General features: G+C 38.0%; 1 protein-coding gene across 2 annotated transcripts; it reads left to right on the forward strand.

Moving 5' to 3' along the window:
* The first annotated feature begins 2,300 nt into the window (after positions 1 to 2,300).
* LOC148891336 (cyclic AMP-responsive element-binding protein 3-like protein 3-A) lies at positions 2,301 to 15,728 on the forward strand. Of its 2 annotated transcripts, XM_089009156.1 has the most exons (10): positions 2,301 to 2,626; positions 4,252 to 4,350; positions 5,261 to 5,528; positions 6,593 to 6,723; positions 7,460 to 7,564; positions 7,653 to 7,759; positions 11,212 to 11,280; positions 12,413 to 12,497; positions 12,726 to 12,819; positions 14,407 to 15,728. In XM_089009156.1, the coding sequence occupies exons 2-10, from the start codon at positions 4,264 to 4,266 to the stop codon at positions 14,589 to 14,591; spliced, it is 1,131 nt and encodes a 376-aa protein (XP_088865282.1). In that variant the 5' UTR covers positions 2,301 to 2,626; positions 4,252 to 4,263; the 3' UTR covers positions 14,592 to 15,728. The 2 variants fall into 2 exon arrangements, with proteins under 2 accessions (XP_088865282.1, XP_088865283.1); XM_089009157.1 differs by lacking the exon at positions 2,301 to 2,626 and having other exon boundaries at positions 2,642 to 4,350.
* The last annotated feature ends 613 nt before the right edge of the window (positions 15,729 to 16,341 follow it).

Here is a 16,341-nt window from a genome sequence, read left to right on the forward strand (position 1 = left end):
ATGTCTTACTTAATTTAGGGTAATTTGAAATTCACTTATAAGTACCATATAATAATAATAACAATAAAAATAACAATAATAATACATTACATTTTAATAAATAAAATACAATGACAACTAGAATGCAATGAATAAAATACAATTAGTATAAGGCGCGTCCCTAATGTATAGTGTATTTTCAAACTTCCATATCTAAGGCGCACCGCACCGGAGTATAAGGTGCACCCTCAATGAATTGTGTGTTTTAACTTTTTTCATCTATGTATAAGGCGCACCGGAGTATAAGGCACACCTTCAATGAATGAAAAAAGTGTTCCAAATATAATATATAAACATATACACATTTTCCAAATATAAGGCACACCACATTATAAGGCGCAACAGTAGATTCTGCGGTTACACACTACTACTTCTACAGGGGGAAATGGAGTCTGTGGCTGTGAGACCTGTTGTGGCTCAATATGACTTCATATATAAGGCACACATGCGTATAAGGCTCAGGGTCATCTTTTGAAGAAAATCAAGGCTTTTGAGTGCGCCTTATATACCGTAAAATACAGTCGTATGCACATTATTTGACAATATGAAATATGAAAAAATAACGTGAAAAAAACGGAATCAATTAACGGAAATGTGGCACAACACTAATTGTTGCACGGTAATGTTCTGATCCTTCTGTTTGTCACGCTCAGATGATAATACTCCATTGTGGGCATGTTCACAAGCATCTTATGTAATTCCTGACTTAATTGGGTGTACCCTTAATAAAAGCATGAAGACAGATGGCCTTTATTATGGCACTAAAGATAAGGGAAGACATAGTGTGTGTCTTTCCCTCTGACTCACAGAAAATTCTCCAATACACAGATAGGAAAAGGAAAACAAAACTGATGCTGGACTGAGTGAAATGATGGTGTAGTCCACTCGAAACAGAATGGAAGAAGATGTAAAGACAGTGGCGGGCCGTGGATTTCATCGCTAGGCCTTCAGTAGTGCTATGTCTGAATCAATCCAGACTGAAAAAAAGTGTGGTGTGATTTACTACAAGTTCACTCGAGGGTACCATTAGCCAGGAAACACCGACCTTTCTTAATTATGTCCATTTTTTCTTGAAAAGTCCGTCTTGAAAATGGCTTTAACAGTAAATCTTCATCCAAATTATTTTTTTCTCCTCCTTCAGCCATTCTGGGTTGACAAAACCGCTATTAAATCAACACAACAATATATTTGCTTATGCAGCTCTCTACCGATAGTGTGCTAGCTCTTGCCAGTATGCTCTTGTCACTAGCGACTAACGTGAAAATGGGATAGTAGCGAAGCTATTTTTTATCATTTCGTTTTTCCAGATGTTTGGGGTGTGTCAAAAACGGCGCCCCAGTCACATTTGGTGTCAATCCCGTTCGCATCCGGTGGCAATCTGGCACAATTCTAAATGAATTCAGATTTATTACCCACTCCATCTCGACCAATTCAGCGTGCAGTTAGCTAGCATCGTAGCTATACTTACAGCTCGAAAATGTATCTTCCTTGTCATAACTGAACTTTCTATGGTCAAAGTATGTCTTGTTATTCATTCAACTTGGAACACAAAGCATTGTGGACCTAAAATTATCAACAAGTCTGAGGTTCAAAATGTCTGCCATCTCGGTGCGTGAGAGCCCTGCAGGATACAGTATATTCCAGCCGTCTGAGGTTTTATCTAGTTTTGTGACATTTTGATTTCAATTTCCAGAGACTCTAACATCCATTGCAAAAGAGCAAAAAGACAAGATAAACATAGCAAAAGAAGTGTTTCTTCCTATCTATCATGATTGTGTCAATCTTTTTGTTTTTAATTTTACATGTACAGACGCTTCCCTACTTAATATTCGAGTTACGAACAACGGTAGATACGAACATTTTTGTAGTAACATACAGATGCTCCCTTATGAACGGTCGTTCGTAAGGTGAATTTGTTCGCAAGTTGCTTCAGTGCTATATTTTGTATGGAATGTATGTTCAAGGCGTATATAGTGTGGAGTGTCTGTATATAGTATTCTCTCCAGTTGTACATGGACATATCTTTATATAGCATACTGTATATTTTATTAATTGATTATATATTTTATTTAAACATACTTATATAAGCCTTAAACATATATCCCATACAAAATATAGCACTGAAGCAACTTATGAACAAATTCACTTTACGGACGACCGTTCGGAATTTACAGGTGTATCTCGTTCGTAGGTTGGGGAGCGTCTGTACACGAACACAACCAAGTAAGGAATGTGAAACCACAAAATTTTCTGTCCCCCTTGAGATATCATTCTGCTGAATTTGTTGTCATTGGCTTTCTCAACTGTTGATGAAACACAATTGGACACCAAGTCAGCTGGGACGGAGGGAAAGGCGTGATATGGAACTTCAACTTTGTCCTCTGAATCATTCTTAGATGTTCTTCTAACGCTCAAGACACAGAGGAGTGAGTGTATTGATCCGGCTGACTGTTTGGATTCTGCATTCTTTCACTGATATTTCATCATTGTCGGATTATCAAGACTCAGCACGGTTAGAGGTGACAAGCTCGGGGATTCAAATTGAGAGGAAAGCCAAACTTTTTTTTTGTCATTTTGGCAGAGAACTGTAAGTACACTGGAGATAGGTTGATTTAGCGCCGTGTCTAAAAACAGTAAATTAACTGGGTATATTATTTAGCTATTGTATTACATTAAAAAAAAAAACGGGTAGGAAATTTGCTTTTTTGTCAAATATTGAGTAAAAAATGAGTCTGGTGAAGTTGTTGACAAGTGAAGTTTATTCCACTTGCGTATTATTAAATTTATAACTTATTTTTTATACATCTGTGTCGTCAATAAGTAGTAATTCATTTCTACAGTTAGGATAAATACAACTTTTTAGAATATGGAAAAGAATAAATGGCCTCGATTATCTCATCTGTTTCTGAATAGTGGCTTAAAATAAACAATTTATGATATCCATCACATTTATTTAGGTTTTGACGTCCTTACCCTGACAGCATTCACACACAAATTTTGTGATTTTTGCATCTGAACTAAAATTTAAAGATAAAGTTGTTATGATATTAAAGGAAAAGTACTATTTTAATCTGCTTTCTAATTCTGGATGATTTTATTGCAAAAAGATGCCATTTATTAAAAAAATGTAAGAATGCAATAATTATTATTAACTCATTCATTGCCATTCCCGAATTTATTTGGGAATTGAAAATATGACGTGGAGAGCCATTTCCGAAATTTATTCAGGTTTTGTTTTTTCTTGCGGTTGGGGCGTCCAATAAAGCGCTGGTCAGACCTCTGTCAATGTTTTTTCCCTTCAATGAGGGGGCAGCATTTGCCTTTTGTACAGTCGCCCACGACTTGCACCAGATTCTAGAACCAAACAAGCTAGAAATGAACTATTTTTCTGATGAAAGAAGAGAGTCTATGGTATGTTTATGTCGTCCTAAAACTCAATATTCTGTTGGTCCTGCAATTTCATTAACTATGACAAAAACCCTGGCACTGGAGTGGACACATTTTTGCACATCATCTGGCAGTAAATGAGTTCAGAAGAAAAAACATTAAATTTATATGACATGTCAAATAATCAACTATGAAAAGGGATGGAACGCTATTATGTATATTTTATTGTCACACTGAACCCTAAAAATAGGCATGCAGTATGCTTGCTTTTAATAAAATGGCACAAAATTATCATATATGACTATTATTATTAGTTTGGCAATCACTAAAGAAAAACATTGTCGTATATTTGTCCAGTACCCAAACCATTTCTTGGAATATGTTAAAATCAACAATTTTTTCGGTGTATAAGGTGCACGGGAGTATAAGGCGCACCCACAACGAATGGTGTATTTTCACACTTTTTTCATATATAAGGCGTACCGGACTATAAGGCGCACCCTCAATGAATGACAAAAGTTTTCCAAACATAATACTGTATATAAATATATAGACGTTTTACAAATATAAGGCACACCACATCATAAGGCGCTACAGTAGAGGCTGGGGTTACGCACTACTTCTTCTACGGGGGGAAATGGATTCCGTGGATGCTGACAGTAGTTGCGAGACCTGTTGGGGATCAATATTACTTCACATATAAGGCGCACGGGCGTAGAAGGTGCAAGGTCATCTGTCGAATAAAATCAAGGCTTTTGGGTGTGCCTTATACACCAGAAAATACGGTATTTGGCATAGCACTGGCTCTCATTTTCCTCTTTTCAGGTGAAAGCGAGGATGGATCTCATTGATCTGCTGTTCAGTACGAAAGATGAACCGAGCAGTTGCCACGGCAAAGCACCTTGGAGCATCACTATGTGTGACGTAAGTCCATTGCTCATTCTCGGAACGCAGGCGCCGCGATAGGATTTGAATAAATGCAATTTGAATGAGGGGCATGTGCTATAATTGCATTCTATATAGCGACATCCCAAATGTAGTCTGACTATATCCATCGTGCCGATGGACATCGCTGGATTAAATCAGGATGCAACACTTGAGTCATTTTTAACTAATTCACCAGCTAGAGATGTTCAAAAATGTGTCCACTCAAATGCTAGGGTTTTTGTCATTTTCACTCGAATTCCAAGACCCACAGAATATTGTGTTTTCGGACTACATAAACTTTCAATACAGCGTTAGTAACCTTAAACTCTCTTCTTTCATCAGAATAAAAGAGTTAATTATATGGGTCTGGAGTTATATGAGCTTGAAATGAGGGCGGCTGTCCAAAATACAATACATACATATTGATTTATATAGCGCTTGAACAACAGCTGAAACTGGAACAAAGCGCTAACATAGAAAAAAGGGAGATACTGCCCCCTTGTGGAAAAGAAAAACATAACCATAGGCCATGGCCAGCGCTTTATCGGCATCCAAGCATGAAAAACAAAACAATTCAGGAACGGCACTCTATCATATTTTCAAATACTGAATAAATTTATGAATGGCAGTAAATGGGTTAATCTATTTATTTATAGAATTATACACTACTTATACTACTACGGATTAATCACATTTCAATTCACTTCAATGGAAAATGATGATTTGTTATAAAAAGGTGGTCATAGAAAGACTCCCTAAAGTCGAGGAACCATGGCAATTGCTTGAGGCTTTAACAGTCGTCCACGCGGAACAGAAACAGCAGTGCAGAAAAGCACAAAGACAGGACAAAAAGTCAATAAATCGTTACGAGCCACGATGTACAGTACAGGGTACATTTCCTTCACAGGCGTTGAGCCCGGAGGGAAAAAGTACAGAAGACTTTCTGGACTTACTGCTGGCTGGGAGCGAGTCTTCCTCCGCTCCGACATCCCCCCAGTGGTCACCCCGCACTCTGGACAGCGATATGTACGAGAAGCCGTTGGCAGACTGCCTCCGACAGCCTTCGTGCACTTCATTTCAAGGCTTGGACGTGCCGCTGCCTCACCTCAATTGCGTGCAGCTTCAACCCTGCAAGCGTGAAAATGAAATCACGTCCGATGTTTCCATTGATCTGGGTAGGATTTCATTTAGAATCCACAAGTGGTGATGCCATCTAAACATTTGCTTATAATCTGTTGCAAGACAATAAATAAATAAATAAATAAATAAATAAATAAATAAATGCACAAACAACCAATAAATAAATACATAAATAAACAAATAAATTCTATTATTTGTCTTACTATTCTGTTTGAGTTACTTCCGGGTTGAGTGAACGATGGCGCATGTGGCTGCTGCTGCTCACCCACAGAAAAACATATCCTGTGACTCTAAAGTGACCTTGAGAGTTTTGAAAGGCGCTTATAAATGAAATGTATTATTATTATTATTAATAATAATAATAATACATATTATTGATGAAAAGGTTTCTTCAGCCGTCATCTGTACTTCTTTGAAGGTGTCGGACGTTTCGCTTCTTCGCCCTATATATATATATCCCTACTGTGTACAGTAGGGATATATATATATATAGGGCCTAAACTACCAGTAAGACTTTAGTTTGCTGACGAAGTTTCTTGGATAAGAAGCGAAACGTCCGACACCTTCAAAAAAGTACAGATGACGGCTGAAGAAACCTTTTCATCGATGGACCATTCCTGTACGACTGAGAGCTTACACAGACGAATAAATATTATTATTATTATTATTATTATTATTATTATTAACAATAAACATAAACACATACATAGATAAATAAATGAAAATAAATGAATAGATAAATAAAAAGGTAAATAAATAGATAAATCCATACATAAATAAATGCACAAATAAATAAATAAATAAATAAACAAATTAAAAGCAGGTAAATAATAATAAAATATATAGATAATACTCATATAAATAATCAGATAAGTAAATAGGTAAATACGTACATAAATAAATGCACAAATAAACAAATAAATAAATATGAAAAGAAATAAATACATAAATAAATTACAAATAAATAAATAAACTGTTACGCCTTCCCTCACAGGGCCGTTGTGATGGCTAAACCAAATCAGTGGTTAATCGTTTCATCTTATTGCACACAACAAATGAATGTATGACTCGTTCTGAAGTGGGGAAATCGTGTTCACAGGCTGGGAGTCTGACGGCATCCAAGAAAAATTGGGAACGGCATATTACCTCACCTCAAATCAGAACAACACCAGCTCGGTCAGTCAGGCGCTTACAGTGAAGGACTTGCTCTTATCCAATCTAGGAGAAAAGGTAAGCAGAGAAACGATTCGCTAAATTCGTACTTCCTTGAATTCATACAGGCAGCAAAGTGTTCTTTTTTTTAATAAAAAGAAGAATATAACAGACTGTAAAGAATTCAATACATTTCGCTACATTTTTTCCCGCAGTTCAATGGATATTGTGCTGCTCCTTTTTGTGTATACACATTGGCCACCTCAGGGCTGCATAATACAGAGACACACACACAAAAAGAAAGTTTCACAACTGACTCTTTTTTTTGCAAAGGATGGAGAACAGTAGTAGTTTCTGATCTGTCTACATGTGTTCCTTCACCTTTTTGGTTCAGGTGCCTGTTGCTTACGCCTTGCCATTCGTTAGCTTGTCTCTGGCATATTTATCATCATGAAGCTAAATATTGTTCATGAATCGTATCACTTATATTTCAAGGCACCGCTGTATAAGGAACAGACAACCAGCAACCCACCACAGACAAATAAACCACAACGCCATCACTGACCCAATACAAACATTATGAATATAATAAAATGATTTTTATATAAAAAAAATATCTCCTTCAAGGGAATCTCTCTGCTTGAAATCCAATTACAATTCCTTTCCATGAAGTGCCCTTTCGGGGCTTGCGTACCAATACCGTATAGTGTACAATTGAAATCCGGCGTCGTCTTAAAGTGAGCTGCCATTTCATCATATGATGTTGAATATGATCATTTAATATCGACTCTGTCTGACCCTTTTGATACCGCAGAACATCCCCCAGCATCCTCTGCAAGAGCTTGTTCTCAATGACGATGAGAAGAAACTTCTGGCAAAAGAAGGAGTTCACTTGCCGAGCGAGCTTCCTCTGTCCAAGGTAAACCAGATGCGCACACGCACAAAATTTGCCTCTGACATTTGCAGCAACTAATTCACCTTTTCTTTTTATTATATTTCATATCAAGTGTGAAGAGCGTGTTTTGAAAAAGATCCGGCGGAAAATACGTAACAAGCGCTCGGCTCAGGAGAGCCGGAAAAAGAAGAGGGAATATGTGGATAGTCTGGAGGAAAGGTAGGAGATGGTCTGAAAAGCGTACACCAGTGACAGCCTCACCTGCCATCATGGAAATATCAAATGAAAAAATAAATGAAACCGTTATGCAGTGTATTTATTTAGTGATTTGTACTTTAAAGTTATTTTCCATTTAACTTCATCGTTTTTTTTTTTTTCAAAATCGCTGAATTTTCACATTTACCGTTCATATACTAAGTAGAGACGAGCAGTGAGGCAGCAGCCGGCTGAGCCTCACAATGGATTGCACAATGACAATGCTAACTGTGCTGGCTTGCTCTGCAGTGAGACCACATTGCTGCCCCTCTGCATATCGCTAATAAAGTGTTCAAACACTTTTAGTATATGAACTAAATTTCTTTAGTTTAGCTGGTGTATATAATGTAGTCACTTTACATTGTAAACACTGTACTACAGTTTTATTATATATATATATATATATATATATATATATATATATATATATATATATATATATATATATATATATACACAATTTTATTTTATTTATATCAAAACTGTGTGCATAGGTGAAGCACACAGTTCTCCTGCCTCATGACAGGGGGCGCTGGTGATTAGAGATTCTTCTTGCGCCTCCTTGGCTGCAGAATAATAGAATTAGTGAGAGCAAGCTACAGTAAACAGTTAGCAAGTTAAGTGCAACCATCCAGTCATTTTTTCATGTTGCTTGGCCTTATTTTCAGAATGGAGGATTACATATCTAAATTGAAAGAAATAGAGAGACTTTTAAAACTGAAGAAAGCTAAGGAATGCTTCTACAAAGAAGTTATTGATGCCTTTCTTCAGAAGGAGCGGCGTATGGACTTCATTTATAAGTAAAGGTAACACGATAATTACGTTTTTTTATTCTTTTTTTGATGCTACAGTTTATTATATAAAGAATGCTGACATGACATTTTAAACAAAACATGTTAACGGTTGCCAATCAAATGGTGAATAAGCTACTCTGTAGAGTTCATATGTTTGTAAATCTGACTGTGATGATGTCAGTGCCTCACCAGCCATGAACCTCACCGCACGTCAGTGGCGTACACAAATAACGCTTAGTCATAACGATGCCTTTCAATCATACTCCCTCGCCTTTTTGTCATTCACACACACGAAAACATCTTTGTTTCTCTTTCACTCTCTCTCTCCTCGTTATTATGACTTCCTTATATAATACAGTGAGACCTCAATTTACAAACACCTTAACTTACAAACTTTTCGTCTTACAAACGTCAAATTTATGAAAATTAAACCTTATAATAAGCACTATTTTCATAATACACACCCACCACGGCTGGCAGAGTGATCTTCGGCGGAAGCACATGACCGAACAGCACCAGAGGTTAAGTTACTAACAGTCCTTATGGAAGGTGACTCTCCTTCCATAAGCCATCAACGACCAACAAAAAGGTAAATAAAACTTTATTTTACAGCACAGTTTATTTCTTTAATTACAGTCCTCGTGTAATGCGCTTCTCTTTCCAAACAGCAATTCCCTTTGACCTTCGACCTACAACGCCATTCCATCAAGCCATAAATGACCATCACAAATGTAAATAAAGTGACTTTAAGATACAATTCAGTGTATTTCTTTCATTACAATACAATAGCACATTTATTATACATAGAATAAGGTATGTTGTGTGTAGTTTTAAGGCTTATTTAGTTGAAAAGTATATTTTAAGGAAACCCGGGAACGGATTATTCCCATTTTAATGGTTTCCTATGGGATTTTTTTAGATACACATTTTTTGCCTTACACACTCTGTCTGGGAACCAATTAAGTTCGTAAGTTGAGGTCTCACTGTATTGCCTTACTGTGGAGAATCATTTAACCTGGTTTGAGAGAATGGATAGTCGAGTGCCTGCTCGTGTCACATCATATGATGTGTTGAAGATGTGCAAATGCATCACGTCATTCTGCAGGCAGCAAGTGCAAAGTACTTGTAAATATAATCTACCTACACCGAAGCAACCTTTGCCACCCACTAAAGCTTATCGCTGCGAGACCTGCCTCCCACGTTGACACGGCAGCTCCACCAGCAACATCATTATTATCCTTATATTTGATGCACTTTTTCAAATGTCTTTGCTTGTCAATCATTCACTCCTTCCCTGGCCTCCAATATCTTGTTGCTATCACCCCGTTCAGCTCAGTTTTTCCTCGGCACACTGCGAGAGAATAATTGGGCTGAGACGAAACCAGCCCAGAGGAACTAAAAAACAACAACACCACCACAGCTGGGTGTTTTTCGCTGTTGAATCGAACTCACTGATGTGTTACAACACAGGTGTCAGAGTCAAGGCCCGCGGGCCAAATCCGGCCCGCCACATCATTTTTTTCGGCCCGCGAAAGCAAATCAAACTTGTTAAATTCCATGATGATTGCTAAAATCTGAGCCAAAATTTCATATTTTTGGATGTCAACCACAATAAAAATCATTATTCTTGACTTCAGATTTGAAAACGAGTTATTCATTAATTTGCTGTGTGCTCTATATGTAATATTTGAAGGGATTTAAACATTCTAATGGGTTCCCCAAATTCATAACGGCCCTCGAGAGGAAACCATAACTACAGTGTGGCCCGCGCCAAAAAATAACTTTGACACCCCTGTGTTACAATGTTGCCACATTCTATCAACACCATCGCACAAAAAGGAAAACATGCTTCACAGTTTTGTCGATATGGTGTCTTATGATACACTCATATACTGTATATATAATGTACAACACCAGACAAAAATGTCATAACAATTATATACTGTATCATTGGATTGGATTGGATATGCCTTTATTCGTCTCACAGTGGAGAAATTTTCATTTCACAGCAGCAAAGTGATGAAAGGAATGAAAGTAGAAAAAAAATACATGAGCTGCTGGAAAGGCAGCCACTCTCGCGGCGCCGTCTTGAAGTCAAAAGAACAAAAAAAAACTAAGTAACAAATAATATGACAGCAAAGAGACAATATGACAAAACAAAGACACAGAGAGACAATTGTCATGAGACAATTGTTATGTTGTCAGGGTAATGGAGTACCATTTCATTGTTATGCTGGTCACTATATATCACTGGTATGGATAGAAAAACAAAGACAAATGAGGTACTCAATTTGATATTTTTTCACTCACCAGCCTATTGGGACACCCCAACCACCCCCTATTGTTGTTGCTTACTCCATTCAGCATTTATTGGTATGATTTCGCAAGCCGTAAAAATATTGTCAGACTACTGTTATTAGTTTTGACTCAACTCACACATGGAGGGGTCGCGGGGCTGTCATGGTGGATGACTCGGAATGACAAGGAGCATCATTGGGAGACAGAGATAACACTCCAATAGATATTGTCAAAAGAGGAGTAAAAAATGGGCAGACATTGTATTATCCATCCATCAGATTTTTAATACCTTTTGTCTGATTGTCTCACCTTTCTCTTCTTTAGGATGTCTGCATGCAGCGCTCACAACCTCCAGCTGCAGAGAAAGATCCACAGACTAGAGGAGACAAACAAGTAAGTTGAGTGGGCGAAACGGCCAAGAGATGAGCTGAACAACATGACGGTTATTGGATCAATATATAACAATGTATAGTTGGGACAAAAAGTCAGAACACAAGGTGTCAATGTTTTTGCGACATAAAAAAAAGATAAATATTACTAAAACATTTTAAATGTAACAATGAATCAAATTGTACGACAGAATTGAAGAATCAAAAATAAAGGTTTCTTCAGCCATCATCTGTACTTCTTTGAAGGTGTGGGACGTTTCGCTTCTTATCCAAGAAGCTTCGTCAGCAAACTAAAGTCTATGTAGTTTGGACCCTATATATATATATATATATATATATATCCCTACAGTCCAGACGTGGCGGTGCCGGAACCATTCTGTCCGGACGTGGCGGTGCCGGAACCGCCACGTCCGAACAGTAGGGGGATATATATACAGTAAAGTCTCGTTATATCGATATCAGATATATCGATAGTCCCGGTTATATCGATATTATTTCTATGCACGCACGGAGAAAATTACATGCAAACAGGGTCGGATATATCGATAGTCTTCGAAGAAGTACAGATGACGGCTGAAGAAACCTTTTCATTTCATTTCATTTTCGACCGGTATCACCTCATCAGTATTACTAATCCTACGGATACCGGTCGAAATGGGGCAATCAGGCCAGTCGTTAGTCAGAACGACAGGAACTATCAGTGGAGCAGCTGCAGTGGGTAGTCCTCTGCTCCCCCCAACCTGAGAGCAGGGACCTATCATAGCAGAGTCCGGCACCGCCATGTCTGGACAGTAGGGATATATATATAGGGCCTGAACTACCAGTAAGACTTTAGTTTGCTGACGAAGTTTCTTGGATAAGAAGCGAAACGTCCGACACCTTCAAAAAAGTACAGATGACGGCTGAAGAAACCTTTTCATCGATGGACCACTCCTGTACGACTGAAAACTTACACAGACGTTCAAATGTCAAGCAAGCAAAAATTAAAATTCTGGAAAATTTAAAGTACAGATATTGGGAAAATCAACTTCCAAATAGGCATTTATTTATTTTGTTAGTTAGTTATATTTATTTATTAATTTATTTATGTGTGTATTTAAGTGTGTTAAATGTCATTCATGGTCTTTGCTTCACAGTGCCCTGTTAGAGCAACTGAGCCAGCTCCAAGCGCTTCTTCCCAATAGCTCCAGCAAAACAACGCAAAGGGGGACCTGCCTCTTGGTGAGTACCACCGAATTCTACATTCAATTATACGTTCGGAATAAAACGCAGCAACCTGGCTCTAAAGTGCCAATGCATGCGATTTAAAAGCCACTTCCTGTGCTCTTTTGTTGATCTTGTCGATCGGAATTGAGCCAAATGTTTGAAAAGCATCCGTGGCTGCGTGCGGTGTGAAGAGCGAGGCATACTTTTACTTTCTAATGGCTTTTCCTCTCCCCTCCTCTATAGGTTTTTCTTCTCTCCATCTCTCTCATTATTTCCTCAAATATGAAGCCAGATTCAACCGACCAACTAAGGCAAGGAGAGTACACAGAGACTTCAGGTGTGTATTTTTATACCGGCGACTGCCCATTTTGAAACTTCAGTGGCGACTTTATCCTCCTTTAAAGATTTCTATGAACCTCAGAGATGGATAGTAGGATGGAAAAATGTTGAGTATTTGATTGGTATAAGAAAAAGCTCCTCAATTTATAAATGTATTTAAAAGGACAACCGACACCGCCGGACAAGTTGCGTCCATAATTTGTAAAAATCACTTCAAATGACTTCTACGGAGCGCATTTTACAAAGATTCCACCGCATATTGCTATATTTTACGTTTTAAGACTCGCCCTGAATATTCCAGAAGTCTTGTTTTTGAGTTGGTAACGAGTCCGTACGTTATGTCACTGAAGGAACGCCCCTGACCGAAAAAAGGACACATTGTAGCAGTCCTTCCATCACGTCAATGCATTTGGCTGTACTTGGCTGGTCTGAAAACTTCATGTAGCACCAAAAGAGGTCGACAAAGCTCCATGGAAGGAATTAATCAGCCTGTGGAAACGGGCTGATTAATTCCTCACACGGAGCTTGGTCGCCATTTTTCGCCTCTTTTTTGGTGATACATTTCCCCCCGATGTTGCCTCAAAATGACACGGAATAAATTTTTTAATGGATTGCAAACATGTATGCTTTCCTCCTCAGAACTATTTGAATCATATTCATAACTGGATGTGCAACAAGAAAGCATATTCTCCGAATCTGAAGCCATTGTTTTGATTCTCAAGCAATGCAAGACGTCTTTGCGTGACATCACGAACTGGGGGCGGGACTTTCTCATAATGCCCAATTAGCAGCTCAATTTTTTGCAGATTTTGGACACTTTAAGGCATTTTTATTGGTGTTTTGCATTTGACTAAAAATATACTGCATGTTTTGAGTATTTTAGATGCTATAAAACGTTTTTCTGATGTCACTTAGGAAACGAAAAAGTGACGTTGGTTGTCCTTTAAGGCTTGTATAAGTAACCTGTATTGGTCTGTACTGAAAAATAAACATTTAATAAAATATATGCTTTACATAGATATGTACATGTGCAACTGGAGAGAATACTACACGTTACTATAAAAATGTTCGTATGTAACATTGTTTTTTTAACTCGAATGTTCGTAAGTAGGGGAGTGTCTGTACAGTATATGCAACAAGAATAACTTTTCTGAAATGTTTCTGATTAAAATATACAATATGACCTCCTTTTCCTGTCGTTACCAAGTCGCCTTATCAAATTGTGTCTCAAAAGAGAGAGAGAAAGTCTCCATGGTCACGAAACGAAGGCGTCGCTTACAAATCAGTGTGCCACTACACCATGGGAAATCAGTCTGCAATCAAACTGGACCCCCAAAAAAAGAAAAAAAGAAAAGAAATCTATTACCCACATCCACACACTAAAAGCATTAAGTCAAATAAATGCAACAAGGTGCTTGGAAATACATTCACACATCATTTCATAGGATGGATATTTACAATTTGGGTTAAGTGCTCCTTGATAGTGTTTCGGTCAGCTTTGAAACCCCAAATGGCCCTGACTTTCCCTTCTTCGCATCCTCTGACAAAAAAAAAAACATCGTTCTCTGTGTCTATGTCCCCTCAGTGCCCTCGCGCTCCCTGCAGTCCATCTCTAAAGTGGAAGAGGTCGCCGCGACACGGTCCCCCATCTCAATCTCCAAGAGCACGTTGGGACTCAGCGGTTTAGCACAGCACCTTTTGAACCGACTGACCAAGGGGGACCTGCCAGCATCGCGACAGCGTGATCACAACCCAGGAAACCACAATTGATGTGTGCGGACCCTCCGGAGGAAAAAATAAACAAAAAGATGCTGCAAAGGCTTACAGAGACAGCATCCAAATGACCGGAAGTCTGATTGCGTTTCAGCAGGACTTTCTCGCGGTTGTCATAACACACACGATAATGATTGATTGAGGTCAGGTGCCGCTAAGATTTTACTTTAGAACATCTGCACCGTGACCTGACAGCTTATTGATCCGAGTGTGGACGATAACTGCATGTTATGCACGCTATGATCCGTGTAGGAGAATTTGTGTTGTCCACATTAACTAAGCCAAAGTCTTTCCACAGAAACCAAGATGAGCTTTGTTATTTTCGTTCACGTTTTGCCTCATGAAAAGAGCACGGGATGACATTCGGTGTATTTATCTGCAAATCAGTGCAGAGCACTCCACTCGTTTTTTTTGCGAGAAAAATAATTTGGTGACTCTCATGGTATACTATACTGCTGTGGAATGTTCTTGGGGAATATAAATGAGAAAGAAAAGAAAAACAGACCACATCTTTAATTTAGTCTGGTTGGAAAATGTCACACGTGCCCATGTGACCTCCTCCTGCTGCTCACGTAGAACTGGACATAGCAGTGCATTGACTGTGTTAATTAAAACGGAACAACGTCTTGTAAGAAATGCAAATGATCATCTACCACACCGTTCCGCTGATTCCTCCGACGATAAATTCAAATGGACATTGCAAAACGTGACAGTCTAAAAGTGACGGGCTACAAATGCCACCTTTCAGACTCTACGTTCACATCACGTGTAAATATTAATAATGATATTTGAATATAAAAAAACAAAGTGGGTGACCGAAAAATACAATCTTATTCGGAAAAAATGGATTGTCAAGTGCGAGTATGACTAAAGAGCACTCAGTATGCAAAAGGATCACTGAATTAAATAATGGCAGAATGTTAGTTACCGTTCCTTTTTTTAATTTCATGAAAGAACATTCACTCAGTGGAGTTTAGTTCGCCAGTATTTAAGTTTTGTGTTGCACTCGATCAATGAGAACTATTAGTTTTAAATGTATTTTGGTAAAGTTTCAGTTTAACTTGACCTCCGTTTCACAATAGCAGGTTAGAATTTTGCATTGCTATGGATGTGAATAAAGGTTTGAGTGCCTCAGTCTCCAAAAAACACGGATGCTATTTAAAAAAAAGAAGAAAAACTACTTTCATATAAAAAAATAAAAAAACATATATACATATATACACACAAATTATATATACACACATATTATATACATATATACATATATATGCACATAGAAATACACACACTTATATACTAATACTAATAGTTAATTTCTAAGCGCCTTTCAAAACTCTCAAGGACACTTTACAGTCACTGGATTTTTTTTTGTGCGGGTGAGCAGGGGCAGCAATTCACGCCAGCGTTCACTCTACACACACACACACACACACACACACACACACACACACACACACACACATATACATATATATATATATATATATATATATATATATATATATATATATATATATATATATATATATATATATACACACATACATATATAAAACGAAAAAGGGAGAGAGTGAGAGAGAGGGAAAGAGAGAGAGAAAGAGAAAGAGAGAGAAAGAGAGGGAGAGATTTAATTGGCATATTTGTTTAGTAGTGCGCAGTGAAAGATTGAAAGTATTGGGATCGTTCCAATGTCAGCCTCCTTGAGCATTGCGCCCCCACATGACCAAAAAGTGAACATATGTGAGTA

Source organism: Hippocampus bargibanti, linkage group LG11 (genome assembly GCF_051943395.1).
Source record: "Hippocampus bargibanti isolate YZ-2025 linkage group LG11, ASM5194339v1, whole genome shotgun sequence".
In the NCBI taxonomy this organism is placed as follows: Eukaryota; Metazoa; Chordata; class Actinopteri; order Syngnathiformes; family Syngnathidae; genus Hippocampus; species Hippocampus bargibanti.

What these genes read in the sequence shown, in the direction of transcription:
- LOC148891336 (XM_089009156.1), top strand. Translation starts at nt 4,264, where the DNA reads ATGGATCTCATTGATCTGCTGTTCAGTACGAAAGATGAACCGAGCAGT. An exon ending in GGAGCATCACTATGTGTGAC is followed by an intron (nt 4,351 to 5,260) that starts GTAAGTCCATTG and finishes TTTCCTTCACAG; the next exon opens with GCGTTGAGCCCGGAGGGAAA. An exon ending in GCGAGCTTCCTCTGTCCAAG is followed by an intron (nt 7,565 to 7,652) that starts GTAAACCAGATG and finishes TTTCATATCAAG; the next exon opens with TGTGAAGAGCGTGTTTTGAA.